Raw genomic sequence first — 16,505 nt, forward strand, 5'->3', positions numbered from 1 at the left:
GAGTTTAGTATAATTGGTGCACAAATATTCCTGGCACCAACTATATACAGTAATGCCAAAAAGCTACAAAAGGAAAACTAGAGTAAATAAAGATTACAAAAAATTTTAGAAGGCTTATTTTATACTAATTGTCAATAGCAATCTTTTTTTAACATGTTTTATTTTTTTAATGTTTATTTATTTTTTGAGAGAGAGAGAGAGAGAGACAGAGAGAATGAGTGGGGGAGAGGCAGAGAGAGAGGGAGACACAGAATCTAAAGCAGGTTCCAGGCTCTGAGCTGTTAGCACACAGCCTGACGTGGGGCTCGAACTCAAAAGTAAGATCGTGACCTGAGCCGAAGTCAGATGCTCGACTGAATGAGCCACCCAGGTGCCCCAGCAACCTCTGCTTTGACCCATACAAGCCCCTTATTGCCATACCATTCTCATTCCTGGACAGGAGTCTTTCCTTGTACAGAAATGTGACCTGACTGACCGCTCTTGACACTGCTTCTCCAAATACTACAAGCACAGATCTCAGCACCTCTAGGAGATCTTCCCAGACTACTTTAGTCTTCAGTCACCCCTTCTGGTCTTTTATCAACAATTCAGAAATTAAATTTTATCAAAGTAATGTCTTGTGTGTTAGTTTTATTTCTCCAATCACATTATGAATTCCATAAGGATGTGGGTTATGTCATGTACTACTTCTGTATGGTATATAACTTTTCAAATTAACTCTGATTACCTAGCATGAGAATAAAAGAATAATATAATTTATGTCTTCAGGCCTGCTTCATGTAGGCAAGCAAACAAAATTTACTGAAGTTGTAAAAAATAAATAAACCTTCTGAAAAACTATGTGCTTATAGGGTTTCTAAAAGAGGCAAGGACATATTCTGTAATTACAAATTTACATTTGTTAGACTATGGATGGAATTTCTTCTACATGACTGAAAAAAGTCTTGAGAATCATTGTTAAGAACAAGAAAAACTGCCTTTAATTCATAAATCAATGATTCAGAAAGAATGTTAAGGAAACAAAAAACAGGGCTGGTGGCTCGAAGACAGGAAACATAGTATAAAGATAAATAGCACATCTTTGGGTACAAAAATTTAAATGGTAATGATTTTTAGATATCAGTACTGAAATTGTTTACTTAACACTTTAAATCACCTGAAGGGATAATCATAAATTCCTGAAAATACTGAAAATGCTAAATCAACAGAATGCTGGAAGACTTTCTAAGGCTGAAAAGTAGCCAGTCAGCTTGAATATGGCCTGAAGAAATACTTAGAAAAAAATAAGTATTTTTTGTCTTTTTGTTACTGACTTGTAAGAGTTCTTTACATATTCTGGTTGGAAATGTTTACTTCCAGTCAGTAGCTAGCCTTTTCATTATTTTAATGGTGTGTGTGTGTGTGTAGTAAATAAACATAACATGAAATTTACCTTTTAATCATTTTAAGTGTCCAGTGGAGTGGCATTAAGTGTATTCACCTTGCTGTGCAGCCATCTCCACATCTCCAGACCATCTGTCTCCAAACCATCTGTCTCCAGAACTTTTTCATCTTCTCTAACACTAATTCCCCCATTTCTCCCTTCCCTAACATTATCTTTTTCTTAAGTTTATTTATCTTGAGAGAAAGGGAGAGAGAAGGAAAGAAAGAATCCCAAGCAGGCTCTGCAGGGTCAGTGTGGAGACTGATGTGGGCCTTGAACCCATGAACCATGAGATCATGACTTGAGCCAAAACCTAGAGTTGGACGCTTAACTGACTGAGCTACCCAGGTGCCCCCACAGTATGTTTTAATAAGCAAAATGTTTAATTTCCATAAAGAACATTTTACTATTTAAAAATGTCTTTGAAATTCCTTGTCCTTCTAAGTAAAAAAAAAAAAGAAAAGAAAAAGAAAATAGAAAAAACTAAAAATTTGGGTTTTTTTTCATGTTTTCTTTAAGAAATTTTTGCTAACAGGGCGCCTGGGTGCCTCAGTCGGTTGAGCGTCGACTTCGGCTCAGGTCATGATATCGCAGTTCGTGAGTTTGAGCCCCACATCAGGCCCTGTGCTGACAGCTCAGAGCCTGGAGCCTGCTTCAGATTCTGTGTCTCCCTTTCTCTCTGCCCATTCCCCGCTCATGCTGTCTCTAAAAAATAAATAAACATTAAATAAAAATAAAAAGAAATTTTTGCTAACTTGAAGGTTGCAACAATATTCTCATGTGCTTTCTACTAAAAGTTGTAATTTTAGCTTTTTTATTTATGTATATGACTCAAATTGCATTTGTTTTTATGTAAGGTGTGAGAGATGGCTCAAAGTTAATTTTTTTTTCCATGTACATATCCAGTTATTCCAGAACCATTTCTTGAAATGGACTATTTAAATCCCAGTCTATTTCTGGACTCTTTTCTGTTCCATTGATCTGTTTACCTTTATGCCAATACCTATCTTGTATTTACAGGATATAGCTTTACAGAAGTCTTGAAATCAGTTAATATATTCCAGGTTTGTTCTTTTTTCAAGACTGTTTTGGTTACTCTAGGTCCTTTAAATTTATATATAAATTTTGGAATTAAGTAATACCAATTACTATTAAAAATTTATATCAGAATTTTGATTGGGACTGCAATTTGGGAAGAATGGAGATATTAACACTACTGACGCTTCCAATCCATGAACACAGTTTATCTCTCCATTTATTTAGGTCTTTAAATTTTTCTCTCAGCAGGGGCACCGGAGTGGCTCAGTCAGTTGAGCATCCAACTTCGGCTCAGGTCATGATCTCGCAATTCGTGAGTTCGAGCCCCACATCAGGCTCTGTGCTGACAGCTCAGAGCCTGGAGCCTGCTTCAGATTCTGTGTCTCCCTCTCTCTATGCTCCTCTCCTGCTCGGACCCTGTCTCTTTCTCAAGAATAAATAAAGAAAAAAAAATTTTTTTAATTTTTTTCTCAGCAGTGTTTATATATAAAGTTTTCAGTGTAGAGGTATTTCATTTATATTTTGTTTTGATGCAATTATAAAAAGCATTGTTTTTCAATTTTTATCTTCTAATTGTTGTTGCTAGTATATAAAAACATTTGTTTTTTATATATTGAGCTTGTATTCTGCATCCTTGTTAAATTTGGTTGTTAGTTCTATAATACTTTTAGTTGATTACGATTTTCTATGTAAAAGATCCTGTTAACTACAAAAAGAGATCATTTTACTTCTTCCTAAGATTTATGCCTCGCATTTGATTTTCTTGTCTCTTCCTTGCTGGACTAGAGCCTCTACTACAATGTTGACCAGGAGTGGTGAGAGCAGACAATCTTGCCTTATTCCTTGATGTTAGGAAAAAGCATCAATATTTCACTATTAAGTACAATACTAGCTGTAAGTTTTTAATACTTCACTATTAAGTACATTAGCTGTAAGTTTTAAAACTGAAGAAACTCCTCTTATCTCAGTTTGATGAGAATTTTTATTGTGAGTGGATGCTGAAATGCCTTTTCTACATGTATTGAAATAAACATACAAGTTTTCTTTATTCTACTAACATATGAATTGGACTGATTGAATTTTGAATGTTTTAAATTAATCTTGCATTTCTGAAATAAGCTTGTGTAAGTCAGATCTGTATACACAGCATATAACATAAAAGCCAGCAAACTTGATAAAAGCAGAACAGAAGAATCACTATCATTTCATCACTAAACTTCACTTTGGATTTTACCTTAAATGCTCTAGGTACTTACACATCCATATGGTGACCAGCACTCTGCAGTCCATCCCCCATTTCTTTTTCTATGGCACTCCACTCACTAGGGAGAAAAAGATAAAATCAAACACATCATGAATTAGATATGGAATATTATTAAATGGAATATTGTGTAAGGTTTTTTTTCTAGCTAGCTTTTAAACAACACAGTACTGTATTTGGATTTATTTTCTAATTCAAATACGCTGCCTTCCTCTTCACAACTAAACACAAGTGAATACTTTAAAATGTTAGTTCAGAAATTGCTATCTGCTGCTGCAAAGTAAGTATCATACAATACAGCTTCTGCTTATAGACAACTTTCTCAGCTAGGCTGCCTTTTCACATTAATTGTGGAGCTTTAAAAAACTACAGATGCTAGCCCTGCTCTTGATCTACTTAATCAGAATCTCTAGGGTAGAGGTGAGATATACATATACCTTTTAATTTTTTTGAGAGACAGTGCATGTACAAGTGGAGGGCAGAGAGGGAGAGAGGGAGAGAGAATCTCAAGCTGGGCTTGGAGCCTGATATGGGGCTCAAGCTCACAGCTGTGATCATGACCTGAACTGAAATCAGGACTCAGACTTGGGGCGCCTGGGTGGCCCAGTTGCTTAAACGTCCAATTTCAGCTCAGGTCATAATCTCATGTTTCATGGGTTGGAGCCCCATGTCCGGCTCTGTGCTGATACTGCAGAGCCTGGAGCCTGATTCACATTCTGTGTCTCCCTCCCTCTCTCTGTCCCTCCCCTGCTCACACTCTGTTTCTCTTTCAAAAAATAAATAAGCATTAAAAAAAAAAAAAAAGACTCAACCAACTGAGCCACCCGGGTGCCCTGAGACAGTTATACTCTTTAAAGTTCCATGGAATGGGGCGCCTGGGTGGCTCAGTCGGTTGAGCGGCCGACTTCGGCTCAGGTCACGATCTCGCGGTCCGTGAGTTCGAGCCCCGCGTCGGGCTCTGTGCTGAGAGCTCAGAGCCTGGAGCCTGTTTCAGATTCTGTCTCCCTCTCTCTGACCCTCCCCCATTCATGCTCTGTCTCTCTCTGTCTCAAAAATAAATAAAACTTAAAAAAAAAATAAATAAAGTTCCATGGAAGATTCTGATGAACACATCTAAGCTAACAAAAAAGGACGATTGTACCGAAATATTAAGTACACATTAAAACTTTAATAATATGCACTAAAGTTGCATGAGAAAGTCTACTAGAACCAAAGATCATTTTGTTGCCATTTTTTTAAGATTTTTATTTTTAAGTAATCTCTATACCCAACATGGGGCTCGACCCCGAAATCAAGAGTTGCGTGCTTTACTGACTGAGCCAGCCAGGTAGTTATACACACACACACACACACACACACACACACACACACACACATATATATATTTATGTTACAGTAAACTGAAAAAATAAGTCTGCAATCCCAAATACCAAGAGATGACCTAATTTGATATATTTCCTTCTAGTCTTTTTACTTACTCATTTTAATGTGGCTGAGATCATACGGTATATGCAATTTCATATCATGCTTTTTTTCCTTCAGCATTTTCCCATATTATTAAAACAATTTGTTTTAAGCACTGTTTCATTAGGCAACTCAATTTTTTACTTTTATTTATTTATTTTTTATTTATTTTTTTGCAACTCAATTTTTTAAACCATTGTCCTGGCCATTCAGGTTGTTTGCAATTTTCCTCCTAGGTAAAAAATGTATAAGCCTCTCCACTTTCACCATATCATAAAAGAAAAAAAAAATTTAAACACTATTCTTTTGTTTTATACAGAATAAACCTGGCATTCTGTTGAAATACCAGACCATATGCTTATAGTATTAGAAGGAAGAAGACCTCACATGATTTTTAATATTGTCAAAGCAAAACAAACCTATAAATCACCTATGCAACACTATGGTTATGATTAAATAACAAAACAGCTACGGCTCCCTCTAATAATCTTCTCTCCTTAGATGTTTGTAACTACTCTCAAAGTAGTAACAGCAAGTTAACCCTTTTTAGTGTTTTGCTGTTTACCAAAAAAACAATGTTTAATATCTCTATATTATCTAAACTCTAAAGCCACATTTCTAATACCTCCAGGACAATTCTACTCTTATATACCTCTGTCACTTCAATTTCAATATATCCAAAGCTCTGTTCTTCACATGAAAAAGGAAATCTAGGGGTTTGGGCAGAACTAGCCAAATGTATAACATAACAATCACAGTTAATGTAACTGTAGGTCATGCAAACAGAGTTAATGGATAGTCCAGATCAACTGTCTATTGGATAGCCCAAAACACTTCATCTGCCTAATTTTTGAGCACCTTACTATGTGCTACCAATTCAAGGCTAACATAACCAAATTTAATTCCTTTGTTTACCAAACAACAAAAACTAATTCAAGGAAGGTAGAGCTTATCCTTAATCAACTATATATATATTCCTATTAAGTACTTTAGAATCTGATAAATACCTGTTTTTTAATATTTATTTATTTTGAGAGAGAGAGAGCGCGCGCAAGTGAGCATGTGAGGTGGGGAGGGGGCAGAAAGAGATGGAGAAAGAATCTTAAGCTGCATCAGTGCAGAGCCTGATGTGGGGCTCAATCCCACAACACTGAGATCAGGACTTGAGCTGAAATCAAGAGTCGGACACTTAACCAACTGAGCCACCCAGGCACCCCAAAATGTGGCATTTATTGTTTGTACGTAAAATGAAAAAATAAATCAATAAGTGAGTTAATAAATATGAAGAGACAAACATGTACTGGATTCTGTGTATCAACCACTGCTACACACAAGACCTTTCCCCTCAAGGTACATATACTCTAGCCCTTTGCTGGTCTAGCAACAGCTTCACCTAGAATCTCATTAGAAATGCAGAATGATAGAACCCATTCCAGATATGCAACAAAATACTCATTTTAATAGTTCTCCAGGTGATTTGTATGCACATTAAAATTTAAGAAGCACTATCTAAACAAAAGGTTCTAACCTGGGGCCCAAGGATATGCCTAGGATTGGAAATAGAAAATGTTAACCAGTTTGTTGGGGAGAAGAGGAAACTATTAACATACAAGTAACTTTATAAAAGGGTAGTCGACTTAACATCAGCATTGTAAGAGAAAACTGAATCTTAAAGTACTTAATGGGTATGTAATTGTCACATATGAACCAGATCAAAAAGGGTCTTGGATCTTTTGTAGCATCTGATAGAAGGAAAAGAAAGGAAAAGAAAATCACAAACATAAAAGTTTTGCATGTAATTTCAGAAGCTTCAGGCAACGTGAGGTCCATCTTCACCTCTTGGATTAAGAACGATGAAATACAGGAGGACCTAGCTGGCTCAGTCAGTACAGCATATGACTCTTGATGTCAGGGTTGTAAATTTGAGCCCCACAATTGGTGTAGAGATCACTTAAAAATAAAAAATAAAATCTTAAAAAAAAAAAAAAAAAACAGAACTATGAACTTTAAAACCACTAAGGCCCTTCCTACTTCAGTATTTTACAATTTCAGTAAATGAAAGGAAGTAAAAGATTCCAAGAATGCCCAAGCATCAAAACTTAGGACAGGTATTAAAAATATTATAACAAAATAAAGGTTTAGAGAAAAATCTCATCACCCAATCTGATGTTCATCAGGGACAGAGACAGAGAGAAAGTCACTAGCGCAAGCAGGTCTGTGGTTATAGGTTTATGTTTATAGTTCTATGTAAGATTTCATTTAAATATAAAATTCCATGTCAAGAAAGGGTTTGGAAATCACTCTCTCCATTTAACCCTAATATTGAATAGATACTTAAAATCAGGTTCAGAGATCTAACATTGCTTACTCCAAGTCAGGTAGCTGTTCAGAGACAGAGCTGAGACTAGAATCAACTGCCCTTAGTGTGCTCTATTAATCCCAAACTATGTATGGCACTTCTAATGAGAGAGTGTGGGGCACACTGAAGGCAAAGTGCAGGGTAATAGCAACCCCCACCCTCAGGTGGGACATGTAGGATATTCCTTGGACACTCCCAGCTACACAAAAACAGGAAAGGACAAAACCCAAATGGTTAAACTGTAAGAGTCCATCAGTTTACCAGAAAAAGGCAATCCAGGGGCGCCTGGGTGGCGCAGTCGGTTAAGCGTCCGACTTCAGCCAGGTCACGATCTCGCGGTCCGGGAGTTCGAGCCCCGCGTCAGGCTCTGGGCTGATGGCTCAGAGCCTGGAGCCTGCTTCCGATTCTGTGTCTCCCTCTCTCTCTGCCCCTCCCCCGTGCATGCTCTGTCTCTCTCTGTCCCAAAAATAAATAAACGTTGAAAAAAAAAAAAAGAAAAAGGCAATCCCATCAAGCCTAAAGTCCAGGAACTCCCTACAGTCTTAAGGTTAATGCTTTGCTAGAGGGAAAAACCACCTTAGCTTGACAATAGCTAGGCCTCCAGCAATGCTTTAGCATGTGAAAGTCTCTTTGGAAACTCCCTCTTGACTTTATCTCCCTGGACTCCATAAAAAACGGTCAACCCCTACAACCCCAGTGCAGGTCTTGCTGCCCATGGGTCCCGTTCCCATAGTTTAATAAAATCATCTTTTTTGCACCAAAGATGTCTTCAAGAATTCTTCCTTGGCCATCGGCTCTGGACCCCACAAACTCCACCATCACCCCAAAACTTCATCACTTCCTTTTTTGTTCTCTTAATCAAAAAACTCTTTACTCCCACTATGCACATAACCAAAAAATAAAAATTACAGAATCATTAAACAAACGTAGATCTGTGTCTTTGAGCTCTGAGTACATGACAAGTTTTGTGTATCCATGAAATAAATTTGAAAGAAATGTTGCTCCTGTATTTTCCTGGAATTCCTCGTAAGGAATCACATCAATTGAATCTGAAAGACATGTTTTTTTTCTTGGTTGATTCTATATGGATTCATAATCTATAAATTAAGATGAATATTTAAAAATTAACAGAATAAACCATTTCAGGCTATGAGCTCCTGAAAGCTTTCATTAGCTTCAAATGCACAGTTACTAGTACTGACAACTCTTTCCTTTTTTTTTCTAGGTCTTTTGCAGAGTGAATCCCACCTATATATTCAGTCCAATTCTGGACAAGTGGATCTAAAGTTCCTAGCTCAGTCTGAAACTAGTGAAAATATAAGCTAGTTCTATAAACACCCATGGGAATGGCCCTTTGGCCTACCCTATATTGGATCAAGTGCTGTAATGCAGGCGGAAACTGTAAAAAGCCCAGGAACTCAAGAAGAGCACAAAATAAACTCCTGACCTCCAAAAAAACTAAAAAAAGAAAGAAATAAACAGCAACATGTGACATGAACATATTACTAAATTCATCCTATTTCCTCTCTGTGCACCTCATTCCTGCTTATTTCTTCCTTATATTTACACACATATATATAAGTCATGTAAGTGCATGTCTCGCCAGTTGCCTTCTTAACATGTACAGTCTTGGGGTGCCTGGGTGACTCAGTCAGTTAAGTGTCCAACTTTGGCTCAGGTCATTATCTCATAGTTCACGAATTCCAGCCCCACGGTGGGCTCTGTGCGGACAGCTGAGAGCCTGTTTCGGGTTCTGTGTCTGTCCCTCTTTCTCTGCCTCCCCACTTGTACTCTCTCTTTCTCTCTCTCAAAAATAACACCTGTGTATCAATTAAGAAACCAATCAGCCCAAAAGAAAAAAAAAAAGACAAAAGATATGAATAGATTATGAAATAGGAAAAAAAAAAAGGGCTGTTAATCACAAGAAAAAATAATTTGACATCAGTTATAATTTTAAAAATGTAAATTATAACTGCAGTAAAGAAACCATTCCTCATCATCAGTATGATACAGACAAAAGTTTGCTAACATACTGCTGAGTAATGGTGTAAGAAAACAGATATTAATACTTTTTTGGTGAGAAGTTAACAGCTTCTATACAGGGCAATTTGGCAGTATCTACCGCAACTACAAATGCAATTATCCTTAGAGCCAGTAACAACACTTGTAGAATTTTAGCCTACAAACATATTCATACACATGTAAAATGACATGAACAAGAATATTTATTGTAGCAATGAGTAAAATAAGACTAGAAATTATTAAGAAGAAATTAAATAAATTATGATCCTCCTCTTTAATAAAACTCAATGCAGTTATTTACTGATAACAATCTATCTCCAAGAGCAGTTCTTAAGTGAAAAAAGGTTAAACAAGTGAACATAGTGATGTATACAACATGCTCCCTTTTCATGTTTAAAAACAGAGGGAACATGCCTGTGTTTGTATGTTAATGTATTATAGTATTACATTTTACTAGGGGGATACATAAGAAACCAATAAACTGGTATTAGCTATCTCAGAGGAGACCTGAATGGTTAGCAGACAAGGGAGACTTTTCACTGCATAAGCTTTTATCCCTGTTGAATTTTGTGCCATATGGAATGTATTACCTATTCAAAAATGTAAAATGAATGTTGTTGGGTTTTTTTTCCTTTAGAGAAAGATAGAGAAAGACAGTGCCAGGGAGAGGGGCAGAGAGAGACAGAGAGACAGGGCTCGGATCCCATGACCCTGGGATCATCACTAAGGTGAAATCAAGAGTCAGATGCTCAACCGAATGAGCCACCCAGGCACCCCAAATGAATTATTTTTAAATTAATTCAATCAAAAGGACTTATAATGGAACATTAGCAAAGACATTTTCTTATAAAGAGCTTCGGATAATAATTTCTAAAATGTCAGAACCAAAATAATACACAGGAAAAAAAAATCACAAAAGGTTCAAAAATAACCAAAATATGTAATATACAGTATATAAGTAGATATTCTAATTTACACTAAAATTACCCAAGACTGAAAAATTCATCTTGCAAAATCCTTCAGAAACTATGAAGTAACACCAAGAAAGAAAAAAAAGAGAAAGTCACTAATTATTTAAAATAGAATCTTCTTGGGCATTCTGCCAACAAGGTAAAGGGCAGTGGTCACTGCTTCAGAGTAGTTTCATTTTTATCTGCTCAGTATATTGGACTTCCTATTTTTTATCGAAAGAAATACTTTAAAACAAAAACTTCGAAAAGTACTATAGGACATCTATTAAAAACAAAACCGATATTTGAAGGAGCTGAGAGGATAAACAAAACACAAGGCTTTAACTGTACTAATCAAGAAAAAAAAAAGATCAAATAACATCAGAAATGAAGGAAGAGAAATAAAAACCAACACCACAGACATGAAAAGAATTATATGAGATATTATGAAAAATTTTATGCCAACAAACTGAACAACCTAGAAGAAATGGGTAAAATTAAATGGAATCAGGAAGAAATAGAAAATTTGAACAGACTGATTGCTCACAATGAAAATGAATCAGTATAAAAAACACTCCCAAGAAACAAAAGTCCAGGATCAGATGGCTGCACAGGTGAATTTTACCAAATATTTAAGCCTGGGTGGCTCAGTAAGGTTAAGTGTCCGACTCTTGATATCAGCTCAGGTCATGATCTCAAGGTTGTGAGATGGAGCTCCATGTCAGGCTCTGTACTGACAGTGGGCACCTACTTTTTCTCCCTCTCTCTCTCTACCCCTGCCCTGGCTCGTGCACATACACATACTCTCTCTCCAAATAAACTTTTTTTTTTTTTTTTTGGGGGACAGAGAGAGACAGAGCATGAACGGGGGAGGGGCAGAGAGAGAGGGAGACACAGAATTGGAAACAGGCTCCAGGCTCTGAGCCATCAGCCCAGAGTCTGACGCAGGGCTCGAACTCCCGGACCGCGAGATCGTGACCTGGCTGAAGTCGGACGCTTAACCGACTGCGCCACCCAGGCGCCCCAAATAAACATTTTTTTAAAAAGAGAGTTAGTACTTATTCTTCTCAAACTGTTCCAAAATAAAAAAGGAGGGATACAAAACCAGATACCAAAACCAGACAGGTACTACCAAAATAAAACAAAACAAAACAAAACAAAAACCCTGCAAAACTACAGGCCAATACATACCTCTGATGAATATAAGTGCAAAAACCTCCAACAAAATATTAGCAAACCAAATCCAACAATACATTAAAAGGATCTTTCATCACAGTCAAGTGGAGTTTATTCTAGGGATGCAAGGTGGTCCAATATTCACAAATCCATCAACATGATACATCACATTAACAAGGAAAGGATAAAAAGCATATGATCATCTCCATAAATGCAGAAGAAGCATTTGACAAAGTACAACATCCATTCGTGATAAAAAACTCTCAAGAAAGTGGGTTTAGAGGGAACATACCTCAACATAATAAAGGCCACATACGAAAAAATGCACAGCTAACATGATACTCTATGGTGAAAAACAGCTTTTCTTCTAAGATCAGTAACAGAAGAGAGAGGTCAACTCTCAGCACTGTTAGAGTACTGAAAGTCCTAGCCACCACAAGCAGACAAGAAAAAGAAATAAAAGCCATCCAAATTGGTAAGGAAGAAGTAAACTTTCACTATTTACAAATGACATGATACTATATATAGTAAACCCTAAAGACTCCACCATAAAACTATTAGAACTAATAAATGAATTCAGTAAAGTCACAGGACACAAAATTAACATACAGAAAACTATTGTATTTCTATAAGCTAATAACATAGCAGAAAGAAAAATTAAGAAAACAATTCCATTTGCAACTGCACCAAAAATAATAAAATATCTAGGAATAAACTTAATCAATGAGGTGAAAGAGATGTCATCTCTGAAAACTAAAACATGAATGAAAGAAATTGAAGATGACACAAATAAAAAGATATTCCATGTTCATGAATTGAAAGAATCAATATTAAAATGTTCCAAAATACCCAAAGCAATCTAGATTTAACATAATCCCTATAAAAATACCAAAGAGCATGGGGCGCCTGGGTGGCGCAGTCGGTTAAGCGTCCGACTTCAGCTCAGGTCACGATCTCGCAGTCTGTGAGTTCGAGCCCCGCGTCAGGCTCTGGGCTGATGGCTCAGAGCCTGGAGCCTGTTTCCGATTCTGTGTCTCCTTCTCTCTCTGCCCCTCCCCCCTTCATGCTCTGTGTCTCTCTGTCTCAAAAATAAATAAACGTTAAAAAAATAAATTTAAAATAAATAAATGAATACATACATACATACATACATACATACATACATACCAAAGAGCAGTTTTCACAGAACTAGAACAAAAAATCCTAAAATCTGTATGGAACCACAGAAGACCCTGAAGAGCCAAAGCAATCTTGAGAAACAAGAACAAAGCTGGAGGTATCACAATCCCAGATTTCAAGATACACTACAAACCTGTAGTAATCAAAACAGTATTATGGTACTGGCACAAAAACACAGAGATCAATGGAACAGAATACAGAGACCAAAAATAAACATACACTTATATGGTCAATTACTCTACAACAAAGGAAACAAGAATATACAATGGAAAAAAGAGTCTCTTCAACAAATAGTGTTGGGACAGCTACATGCAAAAGAATGAAATTGGACTACTTTTATTCACCATCCACAAAAATAAACTCGAAATGGACTAAAGATGTAAATATGAAACCTAAAATCATAAAACTCCTAGAAGAAAACATAGGTAGTAACCTCTTTGACATCAGCCAAAGAAACAGTTTTCTAGATCTATCTCCTCAGGTAAGAGCAACAAAAGCTAAAATAAACTATTGGGACTACACCAAAATAAAAAGCTTTTGCACAGTGAAGGACTAGTGAAGACTCAATCAACAAAATGAAAACACAACCTACTGAATGAGAGAAGATATCTGCAAATGATATATCCAATAAGGGGTTAATATTCATACTATATAAAGAACTTATACAATCCAACAGCAAAAAAACACAAATAATCCAATTAAAAGTAGGCAGAGGACCTGAATAGACATTTTTTCCAAAGAAGACATACCGATCGATGGACAACAGACAAATGACAAGATGCTCAATATCACTCTAATCATCGGGGACATGCAAATCAAAACCACAATGAGGTATCCCCTCATGTCTGTCAGAATGGCAAGAAGTAACAAGGGTTTGTGAAGATGTGGAGAAAAAGGAATCCTCCTGCACTGTTGGGTTGCAAATTGGTACAACCACTATGGAGGTTCCTAAAAAAATTAAAAATAGTATTACCATGGGGCACCTGCATGGCTCAGTAGGTTAAGCATCTGACTCTTGCTTTCAGCTCAGGTCATGATCACACAGTTCGTGAGTTTGAGCCCCATGATGGGCTCTGCAATGAGAGCACAGAGCCTGCTCGGGATTCTCTGTCTTGCTCTCACTCTGCCCCTGCCCTGCTCGCATGCTCTTCCTCAAAATAAATTAATTAACTTAAAAAAATAGTACTACCATATGATCCAGTAATTCCACTACTAGGTATTTATTCAAAGAAAACAAAAACACTAATTAAAAAAGATATATGCACCCCTATGTATATTGCAGCATTATTAATAGCCAAGATATGAAAGCAACCCGGTGCCTATCCATAGAGAAATGGATAAAGAAGATGTGAAATAGATATATATATATAAATACACATAAATGTTTATAAACAAGTATATAAATATCTATCTCATATCGTCTCTATCCATTGTGTGTACGCGCGCACGTGCGCGCGTGCGTGTGTGTGTGTGTGTGTGTGTGTGTGAGTATATGTGTATATAGAGAGAGAATATAATGTTAAGTGAAGTCAGACTGAGGAAAATAAATGCCCTATGACTTCACTTGTATGTGGAATTTAAGAAATAAAACAAAGAGAAAAAAGACAAACAAAAACCCCCCAAACTGTTAAATACAGAGAACAAACTGGTAGTTGCCAAAGGCGGGGGGGGGGGGGGGGGGAGAATATGGGTGAAATAGGTGAAGAGGGTTAAGAGGTACACTTATCTTGATGAGCACTGAGAAATGTATAGGATTGTTGAATCATTATATTGTACACCTGAAACTAATATAACACTGTATATTAATTATACTTGAATAAAAAATTAAGTAATTATGCCATAACATACAAAATAAATAAAAACTTAACATCTACATTTCAGACCCATAAATTGTCAAGAATTATAGTTGTCAGCCAAAAAGCTAATCAGAGCTAATCATTTATTTTAAAAGGTCACATAATGCTTACCTGAAAACTCGCCCATAATTCCCATGCACTTTATATACACCATAGAGTCGATCTGCTACTCTCTGGAATAAATTTTTAAAAGAGATTACTATTAGGTCAAAGTTATATACAGATTATTCTTTAAAAAGATGTCATCTTCATTTAAAAAAACAAAAGCTTAGTACAATAAACTTGAAAAATATGAAAAAGAAAAAAATTTCCCAAAGGCTCATCATGAGGTTGGGGAGGAACTAGTGCTATCATCATATTTATGTAACTGCTCTCATATATATATATATATATATATATATATATATATATATATATATATATCTGTGTATTTATTATATATATATAAAAAGAACGTATAAAGATATATGTTTTAATTATTACTTTAAAATTTCTTATGTTAAAAGTGGTACGGGGCGTCTGGGTGGCTCAGTTGGTTAAGGGTCAGACTCTTAGTTTTAGCTCAGGTCATGATCTCACAATTCATGAATTCAAGTCACACCTTGGGCTCTGCACTGCTTGGGATTCTCTCACCCTCTCTCTCTGCCCTTCTCATGCACTCTTGCTCTGTCTCAAAATAAACAAACTTAAAAAAAAAGGGACAATATTTTATCCAGCAGGTCAATATTATATTTAATAAATACGACTTTAAATAGCTGCATAAAATTCCACCTAGCAGTGTATACAATATATAACCACTCCTTGTTGGATATTTAGTTATCCCTAATTTTTTCAGTAATATACATAATTTTGTAATAAGCACCTCTGAGAGTAAAGCTTTTCCCAAATTTCAGATTGTTTCCTTATGAAAAAGTCCTCAAAGTGGAATTTACCAGGGTAAAAATATAAACATTTTCAATTTTATTGATAGTTTTATACATAAGTGCTGAACACATACAATATACTTCTATGCTACTTTATCACTATAATGCTTTCTAACCAACACATTAGATATTTTAATAACAGAATTATAATTTAGATCTAATTATAATTAGATAAAGATGAAATATATACTGTGTAGCTATTCACACAAATTTTACAAAAGACAAAACACCACATATGATAATTAATACTTTACTCTCCTGCAAACTATTACGGACATGAACTGAAGACCAAAAGTAATCCCACATAAAACCCTAAACCCTAAAAAAAAAAAATTCTCAGTATACAAAAAAATATTCTTGGTTACACAGTTTCTAAATGTAAATACTGAGGATAAATTACCTAATTTGTTACTCAAACACCTGAGGAATTAGGCATTAACCATACAACAAATCCTAACCCTTTCAATACCTCAGCTTAAAGTGAATGAACCAGTATTATAAATACATGGAGCAGATGTAAGAAGAACATAAACTGTTTTCCATCTCTTCTTGGCTTGCTCTAAAGGAACATGTACACACCAGACTAGAGGGCAATACACTACAGGACTGCAGCTTGTTTCTGTAGTCGTATTAGAACATTCAGGTTACCATTGTATACGGCTGCTTTCATAGCAGAACTGAATAGATTTGACATGGATCGTATGGCCCAAAAAGCTGAAAATATTTACTATCTAGCCTTCTAGTCTGCCCACCTCTGCACCCGACTCAAGACAAAGCTTGTAGTCTTCATTCTGCTTGAAACATTCTAGAGTCATCCCCAGACCTCTCAACTACTTTCTCTAGGATGCTATTTC

At 36.1% G+C, this 16,505-nt stretch overlaps 1 protein-coding gene across 1 annotated transcript in view; it reads right to left on the bottom strand.

The window, feature by feature from the left end:
* The window catches only part of SNX4 (sorting nexin 4), a 71,415-nt gene that overhangs the window by 14,349 nt on the left and 40,561 nt on the right, over positions 1–16,505 (bottom strand). Inside the window, exons 8-9 of the mRNA XM_043594399.1 lie at positions 14,840–14,901; positions 3,718–3,783 (exon numbers count right to left, since the gene is read on the bottom strand). Of these exons, the coding sequence (XP_043450334.1) occupies positions 3,718–3,783; positions 14,840–14,901 (128 nt within the window). The remainder of the gene's footprint in view (positions 1–3,717; positions 3,784–14,839; positions 14,902–16,505) is intronic.

This window comes from Prionailurus bengalensis, chromosome C2, assembly GCF_016509475.1.
Source record: "Prionailurus bengalensis isolate Pbe53 chromosome C2, Fcat_Pben_1.1_paternal_pri, whole genome shotgun sequence".
NCBI lineage: Eukaryota > Metazoa > Chordata > Mammalia > Carnivora > Felidae > Prionailurus > Prionailurus bengalensis.